This window comes from Pristis pectinata, chromosome 40 (genome assembly GCF_009764475.1).
Source record: "Pristis pectinata isolate sPriPec2 chromosome 40, sPriPec2.1.pri, whole genome shotgun sequence".
NCBI lineage: Eukaryota > Metazoa > Chordata > Chondrichthyes > Rhinopristiformes > Pristidae > Pristis > Pristis pectinata.
Window position 1 is genome coordinate 5,118,372 of NC_067443.1, and position 19,900 is coordinate 5,138,271.

General features: G+C 53.1%; 1 protein-coding gene across 1 annotated transcript in view; it reads right to left on the reverse strand.

Annotated features, from left to right (window-relative positions):
• The window catches only part of LOC127587465 (nuclear receptor ROR-alpha A-like), a 70,216-nt gene that overhangs the window by 25,730 nt on the left and 24,586 nt on the right, over positions 1–19,900 (reverse strand). Inside the window, exon 2 of the mRNA XM_052045802.1 lies at positions 10,951–10,980. Coding sequence (XP_051901762.1) covers positions 10,951–10,980 — 30 coding nt within the window. The remainder of the gene's footprint in view (positions 1–10,950; positions 10,981–19,900) is intronic.

Below are 19,900 nucleotides of genomic sequence, written 5' to 3' on the forward strand. Positions count from 1 at the left end.
GGAAGGCAGAGAGAAAGAAAAAGTGAGAGGTAGGGTGATAGGGACAGAGCCCCAAAGCGTGTCACCGCTGACAAAATATGTTGACTGTGGTCAGCGTAAGACGCAGAAGGGCAGCAGCCCATTGGTGCTTCGGGACAGTCTGAAGGTGCTCTGGTCGATCTTTCTCAGAAAAGGGAGATTTAGAGAGATAAAAAATTGGTGAATTCAGTAGATTCGAGCACGAGAGATGTGGAGAGTGCAACAGAGAGGGGCAGGAAGATGGAGAGGAGCGAGGGAGGGAGATCATAGAGTGATAGGGAAGGAGACAGAAGGAAGGGAGAAAGAGAGGGAGGGATGGTGAGAAGAGAGTGAAGATGGGAGAGAGAGACAGATGAAAGGAATGAGGGAGGAAAAAGGGGGGGAGAGAGAGGGGGAGATGGTTCAGGAAGAGATATAGGGGAGGGAGGGATGGAGGGAGGGAGGGGAGGAGAGGGAGGTGCGGGGACGGAGGGAGGGAGGAGCGGAGATGGAGGGAGGGGAGGTGCGGGGATGGAGGGAGGGAGGAGCGGGGATGGAGGGAGGGGAGGTGCGGGGATGGAGGGAGGGAAGAGCGGGGATGGAGGGAGGGAGGTGCGGGGATGGAGGGAGGGGAGGAGCGGGGATGGAGGGAGGGAGGTCATAGAGACAGGAAGGGACAGAGGATTGGGAGTAGGAGGGTGAGAGGGGGAGGGAGGGTGAGACAGGAGGGATGGAGAGAGATAATTAGAAATGGAGGGAGGGAGGCGTGAGGCAGGAGGATTGCGTTCTACACTCCTTGCGTTTTAAGTCCCTTTGAAGACTGTGAAAGGCAGGGCTGAGGGTGCTCAGTGTGCCAGAGGTAGCAAAATGGGGGGGGGGGGGGGGGGTGGGGGGGGCTGAAGGCAGAGGAAGGGGAGGGGGGGAGGAAGGGGACGGGGGGAGGGAGGGAGGGTGGGGCTGAGCGAGCTGGCTCCCAGGGCAGGCAGCTTGCTTGCAGCCTCCTGTGTCGGCCTTTGCTTGTCATCAACATCACTCAGTGTAACCCCTCGGGAGCCTCTGGTTAACACATCTGACCCAAGCGGTCACCACAGAGCTGCCTCTCAGAGCAAGAGTCTGAAGTGCCTCCCACAGAAACCAAAGTGTTAACTCGAGCAGCGTGAAGAACATTATTTCAGCTGTGACCCTCGTCCTTCAACCTGGAACCCTTGGCTTCCTCTGTGGTGGGGCTGTGGGGAGAGGGGAGGGGGGAGGGGGGAGAGGGGAGAGGGGAGAGGGGAGGGGAGGGGAGAGGGGAGAGGGGAGGGGGAGGGGGGAGGGGGGAGGGGGGAGGGGGGAGGGGGGAGGAAAGGAACGGGGAGTGATGAAGAAACACAGGGAGGGAGGGAAAGGGAAGAGAGGGCGATGCTGGGATCAGAAGGTTGTAGGGGTGGGGTGTCAGGGTGTCGTGGGTGGGGGTGTGTTGGGGGAGCGAGGATGTTGGGGAGTGGTTGTGGGGAGTGGGGTATCCACAGGTGGGGATGTGGGTTGTTGCTGGGTGTTGAGGTTGGGAGGTTGTGGGATAAATGGTCTGCAGGAGTTGCGGGCTGTTGGGTTGTAGGGTTGAGGGGAGGTGGGTTGAGGGGAGTGGGGTTGTTGGGGTTGCAGGGTTTTGGGTTGCAGGGGTTGCGGAGAAGGAAACAGATTGATGGAGAGACACAAGCAGGGACGGACAGGGAAGAGAGGAATCAGAAGGTTCACTCAGCTCCCCAAACCCCCAACTCCCCTCAAACCCTGCAACCTAACTCCCCTCAACCCCAACACTCTAAACTCCTGCAACCCAACTCCCAAACCCCTACAAACCTACACCATAAACCCCTACAATCCAACTTCCCTCAACCCCTTCAACCCTACAGCTTAAACCCCTGCAACCCAACTCCCCTGCACCCCAAACCCCTCAACTCCTACAACCCTACACCCCAAATCACTACAATCCTACACCCCTCAACCCAACTCTGCTCAACCCCTAAAACCCAACTATCCTTAGCCCCAACAACCCAACTCCCCTCAACCCCTTCAGCCCTACACCCAAAACCCCTATAACCCAACTCCCCTCAATCCCTACAGCCCAACTCCCCTCAATGCCTACAACCCAATTCCCCAAATGCCTACAACCCTACACCCCAAACCCCTACAACCCAATTCCCCTCAACCCCTACAATCCAACTCCGCTCATCCCCTACAACCCAGCTCCCCTCAACCCCTACAACCCAACTCCCCTCAACCCCTACAACCAACAAACCCTCAACCTCTACAACCCAACAAACCCTCAACCTCAGTACCTCCAAAACCCTGTGTTGGGGTAGTGTTGGTGTCAGGAGTGTTAGGGCACAGGGATGTTGTGGGGGGTAGGGGTGGCTCGGCATTGGGGCTGAGGTGACCCCCGAGAGCAGGGCTGGCCACCTCCCCTCCAGGGACGAAGCCTCAGGGCACCTCCCTCCTCACACTCTCAGGCACCCTGAGACTCTCTGAGGCTGTTGTCAGGAAGTAAAAAATGCTGATCACCGAAAACTCCTGAACAAGAATCAACCCAGCACACCGCAACTACACAGCCCCTCCCTCGCCTGTTCACCTGTTGCCAGGGCAACCAAGCAGCCCCACAGTGGGTGGGGGCAGGCTCAACCCTGGCTCAATGTAAGGTCCCAAGGACTGGGAGCACTAACAGAGAGAAGCCCAGTGGACGGTATTGTAGGAGACACAAAGCCCGATCAGATGGAGGTGTCAGGAGTGTCTTGGAGGAGGAGAGAGGTGCGGCGCTGAGGGAGAGAATTCCGGAGCTCGGGGCCCGGGCAGCTGAAGGCACGGCTGCCAAGGGTAGAGGGACGGGAATTGGAATTGATGGAGAATTCAAAGTCAAATTTACTGTCATCTGCACAAGTCCATGTGTGCACAGGTGCAATGAAAAACTTACTTGCAGCAGCACCACAAGCACATGGCATCAGGTGCACAACATTCACAAGAAAAACATAAAGTAAACATAAATTATACCTAATTTTTACAAGAAAAAACAAAAAAAAACCCACAGAAGTCCATCTGAGATTGGATACAAACTTTCTGGGGCAAAGATGTTTCATCTGGATTCCTTGTTGGTTGAAATCAATGGGCTCCAATTTTTGGAGGGATCTTTCTAAGTGTTTACCCTTTTAAGTGTCCAACCTCAAGTGTTTTTTTGGGAAGGATTTTGTTTAAATTTTTTTTAGATTTTGGAAGGATTATTTTGGAAGGAGTTTTCTAAGTGTCCGCCCTTTTAAGTGTCTACCTTTGTAACTTCTCTAAGTGCCTGCCCTTCTCCAAGTATCTGCCCTTGGAGATAAGATACCCAACCTGTTTAATCTATCCCGATGGTTTAGAACTTAGCCCTGCTAACCCTTTGGCGCACCGTCCCCTGACTCCCATATCATGGAGCCCAGAACCCTTCAGGTTTTGTGTTTACGGGGTGTGGATTTCACTGTCACTTCTTGTCCCTCCCTCAATGCCCCACCCTAAATAGAGCAGCCCCAAATGCCCCCCCGCCCCCCAAATAGACAGAGGGAGATTATGGGTGTCACTGGGTAAAGAAGAGCAGATCTCTGTCTCTCTCCAACAAGACCACAGCAGCTTTCTTTGCCAAACCAATAGTGCTACAAACTTTTCAATCCCAACATTTAAGTTAGTTGACTCACAACAATCATGGTTGGGTTTGAACTTAACAAACTGATGATCCAGGTCTCTGATTGTTAATCCAGTAAATTAATGACCGCACTGTGCTAGTGTAGTCCATCCAAGCCTCTGACAGGAGTCCAACATAAACCGTCCTCTAAATCCTACAGGTTTCCTATTTCTTGGAAATATATAATTTCCAGCTATGAAATTCAGCATGTTCCCATTGCCTCTCGCCGATTTTTACAGATGCACCATAAAAAGCATCCTATCCAGACGCATTGAGGCTTGGTACGGCAACTGCTCTGCCCGGGACCACAAGAAATTGCTGATGGACACAGCCCAGTCCATCACGCAAACCAGCCTCCCCTCCACTGACCCCGTCTACACTTCCTGCTGCCTCCGGAAAGCAGCCAACATAATCAAGGATCCCTCCCACCCCGATCATTCTCTCTTCTCCCCCCCTTCCGTCAGGCAGAAGATCCAAAAGCTTGAGAACACGAACCACCAGGCTCAAGGACAGCTTGAAAGACTCTTGAACGGACATTGTATGATAAAGAACTCCCGACCTCACAATCCACCTCGTCGTGGCCCTTGCACCTTATTGTCTGCCTGCACTGCACTTTCTCTGCTGTAACACTATATTCTGCATTCTGTTTTTTTCCCCCTTTCGTACAACCTCGGTGTACTTATGTATGGAATGATCTATCTGGAGGGCATGCAAACAAAGCTTTTCACTGTATCTCAGTATATGTGACAATAATAAACCAACTACCAAATACGTACACTGCAGAATTCACTTAGTATTTGAAAAGCAAAAAAAAAATTGCATAGTCTGGAAATCTGTAACAAAATCAAAAACAGAAAATGCCAGCATTGCTTTTTTTATTTACCTGATATATACTCATTCCACAAGCATATTATATAGCTGGCCACAATTTCTTTTCTCTTGGTGTGTGAGGATGTATTTTCCATTGTAATCCCATCGCCAAGTTCCCCAACATTAATGTCTACAGGTCACCACTGACCAGAAACTCAGCTGGTCCAGACATCACAAGTACCATGACTACAAAAGCAGATCAGGACAGGGAAGTTTAAAGGTCCCTTAAGTGGCAATTTTTTTTTACACAGAGGGTTGTGGGTGCCTGGAATGTGCTGACAGGGGAGGTGGTGGAAGCTGGTACGATAGCAACGTTTAAGAGGTGTTTAGACAGACTCATGAACAGGCAGGGAATGGAGGGAGGTACACCATGGACAGACAGATGGGATTAGTTAGATTGGCACCATGGTCGTAGCAGACATGGTGGGCTGAAGGGCCTGTTCCTGTGCTGTTCTGTTCTATGCAGACTGTGGCAAGTGTCTCACATCAAGGCCTTTCCACCATCTACAAGTCAGGAGTGTGACAGGACACCCTCCACTTGCCTGGGTGAATGCGACTCCAACAACTCTCGAGAAGCTCAACATCATCTGGGACAAGGCAGCCTGCTTGATTGGCACCCCATCCCATCCACCCCACCACCCCCCCCCCCATACACACTCCCTCCACCACCAGCGCACAGTGGCGCAGAAGCAGAGATGGAGTTAGGCACAGGCCTGGGTTGTACGTTGCTAGGCAACTGGCTAGGCCTGAGGAGGCCTGGTTTCTAAGGGTTGGTTCATGTGGAGAACTCTTGTCGTGGAATCCTGGTCCCTCCCTCCGTTCACCTCTCTAGCACACCCCACCCCTCTCCCCCCTGACCACCCGTCCTCACACTGTCATCCCTCTCCCCTCCCCTAACTCCATCCCCACCTCTCCCTCCAGCTTTCTCTGGCCATCCCTCTCCCTCTCTGTCCCCTCCCAGTCTCCCTTTCCCACCCTCACTCCCCCTCCTCTCCCTTCCCCCCCAACTCCGTCCCCACCTCCCTCTCTCCATCTCCTTTTCCCTGCCTCTCTCCCATTGCCCCATTTCCTCTTTCTGTTGCCTCTCCCCGTCCCTCCCTCTGTCCACCCTCTTCTCACCTGCCCCTCCAACCCCACCTCTCCTCTGTGTTAGAAAAGGAGAAAGCCTTTCCAAAGGAGTGTGTGTTCAGAGGGACACAAGACCTTGGAGGTGCCAGGATAAATCAGGAGATCATTAAACCTAGATTGGCTTTAATGCAAAAACACACACAACACACACAAAGTACTGAAGCACAGGACCATACTAGCCCTCAGACCCCCAAGCCTGGTATCCGACATTTGGAGTTAACACTTGGGAGAGGGGATCAAAACCTTTCGGGGAGAGTGTGGAGGAGGTTCCCTTGGGGAATGGGGGAGCTCGGTTACCCGGAGAAACTGGCACCCTGCTTAGACCAGGGCAGGTTAAGAGGACATTCAATGGAGCCGTTCTGGCCAAGCGGACTTGGGGGTGGGTTTCCAGGAAAGAAGGTGACCAGGGAGACGGTGATTGGTGGGGGAGGAGGGCAGAATTTCTTGATGGTGGTGGTCCGCTTTATGAGCCAATGGAGATGTCTAATAGGAGACGGATCTACACTGTAGGGGAAAACAGTGTGCGGGGAGGGGCGGAGGTTCTAAATAGGCACTGAAAGCTGGATGGTCCACTCGGCTACGGATTTGAAAGGTGCTTACCTCTCATCGCTGGGGCTGAAGGCTCCCGTGGAGCAGGCGGCGGAGGGGAGGTGGTGAGGAGGAGGGAGGCAGCAGGCTCCTGTGTGCTGAGCTTCACTCAACTCTGCAGGCACCTGAGCTGAGCTACGAAGCCACAGGCTGCTTGAGCACCCACTCACTGAACAGCCAGCTGCGTAGAGCCTCTTAACAGCCTCTGACGCTCGCTGTGTACAACGCCCACTCTCCGCGGCAGGGACGTCTTCAGCAGCCAACCACAAGCCCAGGGTCCTGCAGCACAGGGGGCTCAGAAAAATTCTGGGAGAAATCCAAACTTCCCAGCCGGTCTGGCACCATCTCCATTAACTTAATCCCGCACATTCTACCCTTTTGTTCCCCGCCATTTTACTCCCAATCCGATTGCTCCCTCACATTCCCCGAGGTCTTACCCCAGTCAGTCCCACAACCTCTCCCCTCTCCCTCTTCTCCCCAGCCCCAACAAGGAATTGGGAATTGTTAATGGATTTCAGCCCCACTCCAGACACTGGGTAGAGGTTCCCAGGGCAACGCAGAGGGAGCTCCGCGCTGCGCGAGGGGTGGCGAGGACGGAGCGCTGGGCTGTGAGATGAGGGGGAGTTGTGGGGAGGGGAATGGGGTGAGGAGGGTGATACACTAAGCCCAGCCCCTAACTGCCCTCTGAATGGACAGAAAGGATGCCACAGGCACACAGAGAAGGACAGAAATGGGGCAGCGTTTCCCTGTTGTTCCAGCCTGTGACCCACTCCCGCAGATCTGTTATTCTATATATAAACCCCCCGAACCCCTGGATCACATCTCAGCCTGTAACCCACTCCTGGGGATCTGTTATTCTATATATAAACCCCCAAACCCCTGGATCAGATCCCAGCCTGTAACCCACTCCCGCGGATCTGTTATTCTATATATAAACCCCCAAACCCCTGGATCAGATCCCAGCCTGTAACCCACTCCCGCGGATCTGTTATTCTATATATAAACTCCCTGAACCCCTGGATTAGATCCCAGTCTGTAACCCACTCCTGGGGATCTGTTATTCTATATATAAACCCCCAAACCCCTGGATTAGATCCCAGCCTGTAACCCACTCCCGGGGATCTGTTATTCTATATATAAACCCCCTGAACCCCTGGATCAGATCCCAGTCTGTAACCCACTCCCGGGGACCTGTTATTCTATATATAAACCCCCCGAACCCCTGGATCAGATCCCAGCCTGTAACCCACTCCCGCGGATCTGTTATTCTATATATAAACCCCACGAACCCCTGGATTAGATCCCAGTCTGTAACCCACTCCCGGGGATCTGTTATTCTATATATAAACCCCCCGAACCCCTGGATCAGATCCCAGTCTGTAACCCACTCCCGGGGACCTGTTATTCTATATATAAACCCCCCGAACCCCTGGATCAGATCCCAGCCTGTAACCCACTCCCGGGGATCTGTTATTCTATATATAAACCCCACGAACCCCTGGATTAGATCCCAGCCTGTAACCCACTCCTGGGGATCTGTTATTCTATATATAACCCTCCTGACCCCCTGGATTAGATTTGGCTCTGATTGGCTGTGAGCTGCTGGCCACGGCCAATCATCAAACTTCTAAACCTTGGCCTCTGTACCTTCCTCTGCAACTGGATCCTTGACTTCCTCGTCGGGAGACCACAGTCAGTACGGATCAGTGATAACATCTCCTCCTCGCTGACTATCAACACAGGCGCACCTCAAGGATGCATGCTTAGCCCACTGCTCTACTCTTTATACACTCATGACTGTGTGGCTAGGCACAGCTCAAACACCATTTATAAATTCGCCGATGACACCCCTGTTGTTGGTAAAGTCTCAGATGGCAACCAGGAGGTGTACAGGAGTGAGATAGATTGGCTAGTTGAGTGGTGTTCCAACAACAACCTCACACTCAACGTCAGCAAGACCAAGGAATTGATTGTGGACTTCAGGAAGGGGAAGTCGGCAGAACACGCACCAGTCCTCATTGAGGGGTCAGTGGTGGAAAGGGTGAGCAGCTTTAAGTTCCTGGGCGTCAACATCTCTGAGGATCTGTCCTGGGCCCAACACACTGATGCAATCACAAAGAAGACACGCCAGTGGCTCTACTTCGTATGAGGAGATTTGGTATGTCACCAATGACTCTTGCAAATTTCTATAGATGTACGGTGGAGAGCATCCTGACTGGTTGCATCACAGCCTGGTACAGAGGCTCCAATGCACAGGATCGCAAGAGGCTGCAGAGAGTTGTAGACCCAGCCAGCTCCATCACGGGCACAACTCTCCCCACTATCGAGGACGTCTTCAAGGGGCGGTGCCTCAAGAAAGCGGCATCCATCACTGAGGGCCCTCACCACCCAGGACATGCCCTCTTCTCGTTACTACCGTTGGGGAGGAGGTACAGGAGCCTGAAGGCCCACACTCAACGATTCAGAAACAGCTTCTTCCCCTCTGCCATCAGATTTCTGAACGGTCCATGAACCCATGAACACCACCTCATTATTTTTTTTGAACTATTTATTTATTTTGTAAGTTATAGTAATTTTTATGCTTTTGCTGTACTGTTGTTGCAAAACAACAAATTTCATGTCATTTAAGGCAGTGATAATAAACCTGATTCTGGTTCGGTGACCCTGATCTCCCTCTCCCCACTGTGAAGTCACAGCCTCTGAGACTGAGGTGGGGGTGTGGGTGAAGGGGAGAGGAGGAGCCTGCCTCTAGGGCTCTGGAGTACCTCACTCAGGCAGGGTCTGGGCTGTCGGGGGGATGGGGGCCTCAAGCAGCTGTTTCCTGCCCAGCACACGCCTGGCACCTGTGCCCCCTCCCCTCCCCAAGCTCTGATACGAGCAGGCTGGCTGTTGTGGGCGGGGGTGGGTGGAAAACGGCAGAGGGAGGGGGAGCACGTGCAGGCTGCTGGCACACCAGCCGGACAAGCTGAACCTCGGGGAGGTCTCCTGCCTGTTAGTCCTTCCGACGGTTACCTTCCCCTTCCAACTCCAGGCGGTTCTTCAGGCACCAGATCTCAATCGTCATTCCCACTGCCCTCCCCTCAACCTATCCTCTCCCACCCCTCTTCTCCCTATCCACCCTCGTCCTCCTCTCCCTTCCCCATTCCCCTCCCCCCTCCTCTCCTCCCTACCCTTCCTCCCTCCCCTTTCCTCATTTCCCTACCCCTCCTCTCTCCCCCTCCGTTCCCCTCCTCCTCTCCCTCCATCCCCCTCCCCTCCTCTCTCCCTTCTCTTCCTCTCCCAGCTTCCTCTGTCCTCCTCCTCCCATCCTCCCCCCATGTCTCCTTCCCCTCCCAATCCCCTTTGGCGCTGTTACTGTAGATTCCACATCTGGCGTACCGTGCACGGTCATGCACTCCTCGTTTAAGGAGGGATGTTAAGGCATTGAAAGCAGTTCGGAGAACGTTTACTGGACTAATACCTGGAACGGGCAGGCCGTCTCATGAGGAAAGGTTTGGACTGGCTGGGCTTGTAGCTACTGGCTTAGAAGAATGGAGGGGACCTACAGAGATACACAAGGTCCTGAGGATGTTTCAATAAGATGGGACATTTCCTCCTGAGGCAGAATCTAGGACAAGGGGTCACTGCTTAAAAATGAGCGGCTGCCCACTTAAGATGGGGATAAGGCGAAGTCCGTGCTTCTTTGAAACCCTCTTCCTCGAGGGGCAGTGGAAGCAGAGTCTCTGAATATTCTTAGGACCGGGGTGGAGAGAGATTCTCGACAAGGAAAAGGTGGTCAAAGATTACTGAGGGTTGAGGACCTTGTAGAGCTGAGGTTACAGTCACATCAGCTGTGATCTTGTTGAACAGTGGGGCCGACTGGCCTACTCCTGCTCCTAACCAGTCTGTTCCCCTCCCGTCTTCCCTCCGCCAAGCGTTTTGTCACACCCCCCTTCTCCTGATTCTGAACTTCATTATTCAATTTCCCTTTAGCCTGCTCAGCTCTGCGAGGGACATCGCCAGGTGCGCCTGCCCAAACCCCTCACACCTGAGTGAACTATACTCAGGTGTTAACCCTGCAGTGAGAGCACTCACAGCAGCAGGGACAAGATGCTCCCGTTGTTACACACTCCGCAAAAAGACGCACTTAACAGTTCCCCAGCAGAGGCACAGTCAATACACCAACTCAAACAGACTGAATGGTAACAGATCTCATAGCCAACAGGTAAACAAACCCCTGGATTAAATCCCAGCCTGTAACTCAGTCCTGGACATCTGTTATTCATATACAAACCTCACAAACCCCTGGATTAGATCCCAGCCTGTAACCCACTCCCAGGGATCTGTTGTTCTATATATAACCACCCCCCCCACGCCTACCCCCCCCCTCCAAACCCCTGGATCAGATCCCAGCCTGCAACCCACTCCCAGGGATCTGTTATTCTATATATAATTGCCCCAAACCCCTGAATTAGATCCCAGTCTGTAACTCACTCACGGGGATCTGTTATTCTATATATAAACCCCCCGAGCCCCTGGATTAGATCCCAGCCTGTAACCCGCTCCTGGGGATCTGTTATTCTATAATATAAAAGTCCTCTGAACCCCTGGATAAGATAACAAGCCTTCAATACAATAACTGTGGACACCGTGTCCCATTATTCTGCATGTGAAACATGACAGTAGACACATTGAACACTTACATCGATGAGTCTTTTTGTTGACGGCATTGCCTAAAACAAAATAAACGGGAAAATTAATATTCATTAGATAACTTGCTGCCCCCTCTTAATCTGCCTCAGTTTTAAAATTCCCATTTTCCGAATCGCTCTGCAGCTTCTCCCCTTCCCCACTTGGTAATCTCCAGCCACTCTCCCAGATCTCTGCGCTCCTCCACTTCCAGCCTCTTGATTATTTCCCATTCCCATCCCTCCACCATTGGTGGCTGTGCCTCTCTGCACCTCTCCCTCTCCTGCATTAAGTCCCCAACAGAAACCAGTCTCTCTGGATGAGCTTTGGGTCTCTGGCACCCACACACTGTTTGGGTTCAGACTCTGAAGATGCTGTATGATAATAAAAGCCCTTTATTAATGGAAGTTGTTCTTGGTGACGTGGTCTTCTGGGAGCACCCGCTGCCAGCAAAGCAAACTTCTATTGGTCACGTTACCTGCCCAGAGAACAAGGGGACTGCAGTGGGGGCAGGGGTGAGAGGGAGGGGTGAGGGAGCCTAGGGAGGGAGGGAAGAAGACAGTAGGAAGAGGGGGAGGAGGAGTATTGGGGGAGGGAGGAGGAGTGGGGAGGGAGTGAGTGAGTGAGTGGGGAGGGAGGGAGTAAGTGGGGAGAGAGAGAGTGGATGGGTGAGAGAGCGTGGGGAGAGAGAAAGGGAAGGGGGAGAGAGAGGGGGTGGGGAAGAGAGAGCAGGGGTCAGGAGGAGAGAGACTGGCGCCGGGAGAGAGGGTGGGGGGCTGAGAGAGACCAAGGGGGAAAAAAGGGGGAGGAGGGGGGGTGAGAGAGAGATGCGGTGGGGGGTGGGAGAGAGAGATGTGGTGGGGGGTGAGAGAGAGATGCGGTGGGGGGTGGGAGAGAGAGATGCGGTGGGGGGTGGGAGAGAGAGATGCGGTGGGGGGTGGGAGAGAGAGGGGGAGAGGGATGGGGGATGGGAGAGAGGGGGAGAGACAGGTGGGGGAGGGACAGAGTGGATGGGCGAGACAAAGCAAGAGAGGGTGGGGAGAGAGAAAGGGGAGGGGGAGAGAGAGGGGTTGGGGGGAGAGAGACTGGGGCCGGGAGGGATAGTAGGGGAGTGGGTGGGCTGCAAGACACCAGGGGGAAAAAAGGGGGAGGGGGAGAGAGAGATGTGGGGGTGGGTAGAGAGAGGGGGGGGAGAGTGAGATCTGGGGGATGGGAGAGAGAGGGGTGAGAGGGGCTGGAGACAAAGTGGGGGAGAGAGAGGGGGGGTGAGAGGGGGAGAGAGTGGGGATAGAGGAAGGGGTTGGAGGGAGAGGGAGAAGAAATAGTGTGGGGAGAAAGGGGGAGAGGGAGAGTGTGGGGGGAGTTGGTGTGGGGTGAGAGGGTGCATCAAGGGAGAGTCGTGAGAAGGTGGGTTGATGGACAGCGAGGGAGAGGGTGGGGCGGGGAGAGGGTGGGGTGAGGGAGGGAGGGAGAGGGGAGGAGGAGGGGAGGGAGAGGGGGAGGGAGGGGGAGGGGGAGAGAGGGAGGGGGAGGGGGAGAGGGAGGGAGGGAGGAGAGGGGGAGAGAGGGAAGGAGGGAGGAGAGGGGGAGGGGGAAGGAGAAGGGAGGGGAGGGAGGGGGAAGGAAGGAGAGGGAGGGAGGGGGAAGGAGGGGGAGGGAGAGGGAGGGGGAGGGGGAAGGGGGAAGGAGAGGGAGGGAGAGAGAGGGAGGGATGGAGAGAAGGGGAGGGAGAGGAGGGAGAAAAGGGGAGGGAGAGAAGGGAGAAAAGGGGAGGGAGAGAAGGGGGAGGGAGAGAAGGGGCAGGTGAAAGCTTGAGAGAGAAGAGAACGGGGGGGGGGGGGGGTGAGGGAAGGAGAGAGGATGTTGAAAGGGTGAGTGTGAGGGGTGTCAGGTTATACAGGACCGGCGGGGGATGGAGTGTGGCAGACTGTGTGTGGGTGGCAGTGGTGGTGGAGAGAATTGTCAGCTCCCTGCCCCATGCACAGCTGCCTGCCCTGAGCTGGAGCCTGTGGTTTCCACCACCTGGCCCATCAGGCAGCAGCAGCGGACGGGCAGGCTGCCTGGTGACTTGCAAAGCTGCAGAGCGGAGTGCAGCAAACCCACTGCAGCCCCCTCGCAAACCCTGCACCGCTCTGCTCCAACCATGCACAAGGGAAGCTGTCACCGGCAGCTTCCTCACCTCCGGGGCAGAAGGTGCGGACGGCAGAGTGCTGCGTTGTGGGAGGGGCAGCGAGGAGGGAACATTACACTACGGGAGGGGCAGCGAGGAGGGAGTGTTACCGTGGGAGGGGCGGCAAGGAGGGAGCGCCGCGCTGTGGAAGGGGCAGTGAGGAGGGAGTGCCACGCTGGAGGAGGAAGTGTTCCACTGTGGGAGGGGTGACAAGGACGGAGCATTACACTATGGGGGGGGGTGGCGAGGAGGGAGCGCCGCGCTGTGGGAGGGGCAGTGAGGAGGGAGTGCCATGCTGGAGGAGGAAGTGTTCCACTGTGGGAGGGGTGACAAGGACGGAGCATTACACTATGGGGGGGGTGGCGAGGAGGGAGCGCCACGCTGTGGGAGGGGCGGTGAGGAAGGAGTGGCATGCTGTGGGAGGGGTGGTGAGGAGGGAGTGCCGTGGGAGGGGCGGTGAGGAGGGAGCACTGTGGGAGGGGCAGTGGGGAGAGAGCATTGTGGGAATGGCAGCGAGGAGGGAGCACTACACTGTGGGAGGGGTGGCGAGGAGGGAGTACTGTGGAAGGGGCTGTGGGGAGGATGTGCCACAGTGTGGGAGGGCTGCACTGTCAGAGGGGCAGTAGTGAGGGACAACAAGATTATTGTCCCTCCCACAGCGCGGCGCTCCCTCCTCACCGCCCCTCCCGCAGTGCTCCCTCAACACCACCACTGTGACTATCAGCCTGGATTCTGTACTTGTCCTTGGGATCAGTGAGCACGGGCCTCTGCTGGTTTCCAGCTGGCCAACTGGTAATCGGGCTACTAGCCACAACTGGCTGCCTGCCTGCCATATGAGGTGAAAGCTTGTCGAAAAGACACGATGAAGCATTGAAGCAAGTCATGGGGGAATACACTGCTAGCGTTGCAAATGTGGATGAAGGGTGAAAGAGAGTTCATTTACTCGAGAACTTTATGAGTTGCAGCTTATCAGGTTATCAGGTCAGCTCATTATCAAACACCCTCTAAGAGTTGGAGGTGCCAGTGTTATTTTGCAAAGCACCTTGGTTTGCTGTCCGTGACAGTAAACACATCGAGCTCTGAAGTATGCTGAGCTGTCAGTCATGGAAACAGATCGGTGTGAATGCTTGCAAGGCTCCCAACTATCTGTGCAGCCGCTCGCACACTTGCACAGTGATTGTGTGAACTGCACGCCCGTGCATGCTGTGCAGTCGCTCCCCAGGCATCACGTCCTCCCCCAGTGCTTGCACGTGGTCGTAACACCTTTGCAAGCACTCTCTCACCATACCTGTGCAAGTGTTTGCACCCACACCACCAGCGGAAGTGCTTACGTGGCCTCAGCTTCGTGCAAGTACTCGAGCAGTTGCTGGGATCATGCAAGTCCTCACACGCCCATCCTGTGCACAAGTGTGCACTTTCACAGCTCTACTGCAAATGCATGCACGTTTGCAGCACTAGTGAGGATGTATGCGTGCTCACAATAGGTGTGCACGTGCTCATCAATCCAAAACCTGTGCAAATGCATTCAAGCTCATGTCTTGTGTAAAAGCATAAACGCTGATGATTTTTGAGTGGCGCAGCGGGTAGAGCCGCTGCTTCACGGCTCCAGAGACCAGGTTCAATCCCGACGTCCGGCGCTGTGCATGTGTGAGTGCGTGGAGTTTGCACGCTCTCCCTGTGACTGTGTGGGTTTCCCCCGGGTGCTGCGGCTTCCTCCCACATCCCAACAACGTGTGGAATGGTATGTTGATTAGCCACTGTAAATTGCCCCCCTAGTGTGCAGGTGAGGGGTAGAATCTGGCGGGAATTGATGAGGATAGAGTTAGGGTAAATGGTCAGCACGGACTTGGTGGGCTGAAAGGCCTGTTTTGTGCTGGACTCCAATGCCATGACTCTAACACGTGTGTGATGCTTGCAAGCTCACACAATACACATCCACAGACCTTGCGTTCACACACTTATGTGCTCACACCAATCGCAAAGGGGTTGGTGCTTTGAAACAGGGGAGTTTTGATGCTATAGTGCAGGGTGTTGGTGAGGCCACCCCTGGATCACTGTGCCCGGTACAGGTCACCCTTACCTAAGAAAGGAAATACAGGTCTTCCCTGGCTTACGAACGCCCGACTTGTGTGCAGCCCATACATCTGAATGAGCGTTTTCCGGGGTGGATTTGCCGGCTGCTGCAGGGCTACAGGCATCATCTGCTGGGTGGCAACTTGGTTTGCGGCCGCTATTTCCGAATTGTGAACGATTCACAGGAACGGAACCCTGCCCTAACCTGGGGAGAGCCTGTAATAGCATTGGAGGCAGTCCAAAGGGGATTCACCAGGCTAATTCCTGGGATGAGAGGGTTATCCTGTCAAGAGAGGCAGGACAGATTGGGTTGGTATTCCTTGGAGATTACAAGAATGGGGGGGGGATCTTATTAAAAACAGACAGGGTCCTAAGAGGGCTTGATAGATGTTTCCACGAGTGGGAGAGTCTTGAACGAGGGGAAATAGTTACAAGATTAGGGGGCGGTCATTTAAAACAGGTGTGTAGAAACGTCTTGCAGAGGGTGGTGAATTCTCTGCTCCAGAGACTGAATTATTGTCAGTATATAAAGTGGAAATAGGTGATGTTTTGGAAAGATCAGGGAGCCAGGGCAATGGGGAACTGGCACAGAGGGCTATGGTAGATCAGCCGTGATCATACTGAATGGCGGGGCAGGTTTGAGGGGCCGAATGGACTACTCCTATCTCCTTGTGTTCACTGCACGTGCAAAAATGTTTGCAGTAACAACACTTGCACAAATATTTGCCCCACCAGTTCACGACCCAGGACAGAGCAGAGACTGCAATGATTTGCACTACAATGGACTTTGGTTATTTTTTTGTTCTAATTGTCTTCTTGGTACAATTTTGGATAATTTATGTTTTTCTTGTGAATGTGTCTCTAATGCTCTGTGCCTGTGATGCTGCTGTAAGTAAGTTTTTCATTGCACCTGTGCAGACGTGTAGTTGTGCAGATGACAATAAACTCGACTTTGACTTCGGGGCAACTGAAAGATTAAACTTCACCGGGCAACCTTGTGGAATTCTGCGCAGATTTCCTTGGAGAATTACAAAATATATCAGAGAATGGGGAGAGAGAAGCCTACTTGACCAGCCTTTGAGGAGCATTCAATCACAAAACAAAGAGTCTGTCCGTTTTCCAATTGTATAGTCGGAACCATACAGCACAGAAACAGGCCCTTCGGCCCACCTTGTCCATACTGACCCTGATGCCCGTCCATGCTCATCCCATTTGCCTGCATTAGGTCCATATCTCTCTATGCCTTCCCTATCCAAGTACCTGTCCACATGCCTTTTAAACGTCGTAACTGTGTCTGCTTCCACCACTTCCTCTGGCAGCTCATTCCAGGTAAGCTCTATCCTCTGCATGAAAGATTTGCTGCTCAGGTCGCCTTTAAATTTCTCCCCTCTCTCTTTAAACCCGTGCCCTCTAGTTTTACATTTCCCCACCCTAGGAAAAAGACATTGACTATCTAGCTCCCATCTATGCCCCTCATAATTTTATAAACCTCTTTAAGCGCACCCCTCAGCCTCCTGTTCCAGTGAGAATGAACCCAGCCTGTCCAATCTCTCCTTATAACTGCAGCTCGCCATTCCAGGCAACATCCTGCTGAACCTCTTCTGCACTCTCTATTGCTACCACATCCTTCCCACTGCGTGGCGACCAGAACTGTAACAGTACTCCAAGTGCGGCCTGTCCAATGTTTTGTACAGCTGCAACGTGACATCCCAAACTCTTGTACACAATGCCTTCCTTGCTACCCTACCCACCTGTGTAACCATTTCTAGGGAGCTATGAACTTGCATCCCAAAGTCCCTCTGTACACCAACACTCCTGAGGTCCCTGCCATTTACTCTGTATGTCCTGTTAGTAGGTTACATCCCAAAATGCTTTAAATCATTGGAGACACAGGGGATTCTACAGATGCTAGAATCTGGAGCAACACACACAAAGTGCTGGGGGAACTCAGCAGGTCAGGCAGCATCTATGGAGGGTCGAGATCCTACATCAGACCCTTCGTTGTGTGTGTGTGATGCATTACATCATGCTTGTCTGGATTGACTTCCATCTGCCGCCTCTCTGCCCAACTTTCCAACTGATCTATGTCCCTCCAAATCCCATCGCAAGCTTCTTCACTGTCTACAACTCCACCAATTTTTGTGTCATCAGCAGACCTGTTAATCAGTCCACCGACATTCTCATCCAAGTCATTCACACATATGACAAACAACAGTGGAGTACACCACTGGTTACAGACTTCCAATCACAAAGACACCCCTCTACCACTACCCTCTGCCTCCTATCACCAAGCCAATTTTGGATCCAGTTTGCCAACACACCTCGGATCCCTTGTGCCTTAAGCTTCTGGACAGCGTACCATGCCGGACCTTGTCAAAAGCCTTGCTAAAGTCCACGTAAACTATATGTACTGCGTTGCCGTCATCCTCAAAAAACTCCATCAGATTTGTGAGATGTGATCTCCCCTGCACAAAACCATGTTGACTCCTCCCAATCCTGCCTTTTCAAGTGAACATAAATCCTGTGCTCTAGAATTTTTTCCCTACTATTGACATAAAGCACACAAGCCTGTAGTTTCCTGGCTTATCCCTACTCCCTTTTTTTGAATAAGGGAACAACATTAACTATCCTCCAGTTTTCTGGTATGTCACCCATGGCCAACAAAGAATGAAATGTTCTGTATAGCTCGCATGCAAAACAAAGTTTTCCATAGCTTTAAGTTCTCTGGCACACACAACCTCATCTTCACAATGGACGTCCAGTCCCCATCATGACAACCTCACCGCCCTCTGTTTCTTTCTTGACCAGAGACAGCACCAGTCCCCTTCTACTAACACTCTCCTCTGCCTGGCAATCTCCTCTGCTCAAAGTTTTTCACTGTACCTTGGTACATGTGACAATAATAAACCAATTTACCAAAGATGCAATGATCTTCGTTAAGGCCCCAGCAATTTCCTCTCTTGCCTCCCCTTGCTCCCTGGGATAGATCTTGTGGATTTATCCACCTTAATGTGTGCCGATATCTCTAACACTTCCTGACATGGACACATTCCAGAACATCAGCGTACCTGTCCCCTAACTCTCCATTCTCCCTGGGGAACACTGATGAGATGTCCAAATGCTGGGTGGTGTGAGGATTGACGTGCCGAGCAGCCAATGGCAGCAGGGTGTTGGGGGAGAGGGGGCGGGAAGTGGGAGGTCACATGCAGAATACTCCAGGAAGGGAACCAATGAAGCTGGCAACTGGTAACCAGTTGGCTGGGGATGGGTCACAGCTCAGTGGGGCAGGGGTTTTGCTTAAACACACCCCCTTCCCTGAAAGAGTTGTGGTCATCAGTCACTTGGGGTGCTACCTGGAGGTGAATGCTCATGGTCGGAAACCTTGGTAAGGAGGTGGGCTTGAAGGAGGAGCCAGCAAGGTCTGGGGAAGGGATTCCAGTCAGGGGAAGGGATGGCCACCAGTGGTGCAGCCACAGGAAATAGAGATGATCAAGAGGCCTGAACTGGAGCGGAGGGAGGAGGACGTAGAAATTTGCCCGGATAGGTTCACTAAAAGCAGGACAAGTCCAATCTGACTCGTAACCACCCAACCAGTTTGTCTCAATCATTGGCAAGTCATGGAAGGAGTTATTAACAAGGCATCAACTCGCACTTTCTCACCAATAACCTACTCATCCATGCCCAATTTGGGTTCTACAAGGACCACTCAACTCCAGATCTCATCACAGCCTTGGACCAAAGACCTAGAGGTGAGGTGAGAGTGACTGCCCTGGACATTAAGGCAACTTTTGACCATCAAGGAGCCCGGGTGAAACGGAAGTCAATGGACGTAAAAGGGAAAACACAGAAGAAGATAGCTGTGGTGGTTGAAGGTCCATTATCTCAGCCTCAGGACATCACTGCAGAGGTTCCTCAGGCCCAACCAATTCAGCTGCTTCATCAGTGACCTTCCTTCCATCACCAGTTCAGAAGTGGGGACGTTTGCTGATGACTGCACAACGTTCGGATTCCATTCACAGCTCCTCAGCCCATGAAGCTGCCCGTGCCTGCACGCAGCAAGACCTGGACAACCTCCCCCTCAATGTCAGCAAAACAAAAGAGCTGGTCACTGACTTCAGGAAGTGGGGGGGGGGGGAGCGGTGTACATGCTCCTGTCTACATCAATGGTGCTGAGGTTGAGAGCTTCAAGTTCCTAGGAGTGAAAATCACTAATAGCCTGTCCTGGTCCAACCACGGTCAGGAAAGCTCACCAGTGCCTCTATTTCCTCAGGAGGCAAAAGAAATTCAGCACATCCCCTTTGACCCTCACCAATTTTTATCGATGCACCACATAAAGCATCCTATCTGGATGCATCATGGCTTGGTGTGGCAACTGCTTTGCCTGGGACCGGGAGAAACTGCATAGGGTTATGGACACAGCTCAGCACATCACAGAAACCAGCCTCCCCTCCACGGACTCTTGTCTATACTTCTCACTGCCTCGGTAAAGCAGCCAGCATAATCAAACCAGACATTCTCTCTTCTCCCCTCTTCCATCGGGCAGAAGATACAAAAGCCTGAAATCACGTACCACCAGGCTCAAGGACAGCTTCTATCCTGCTGTTATAAGATCATTGAACGGTCCCCTAGTACGATAAGATGGACTCTTGACCTTACAATCTACCTCATTATTACCCTGCACCTTATTGTCTGCCTGCACTGCACTTTTTCTGTAACTGTTA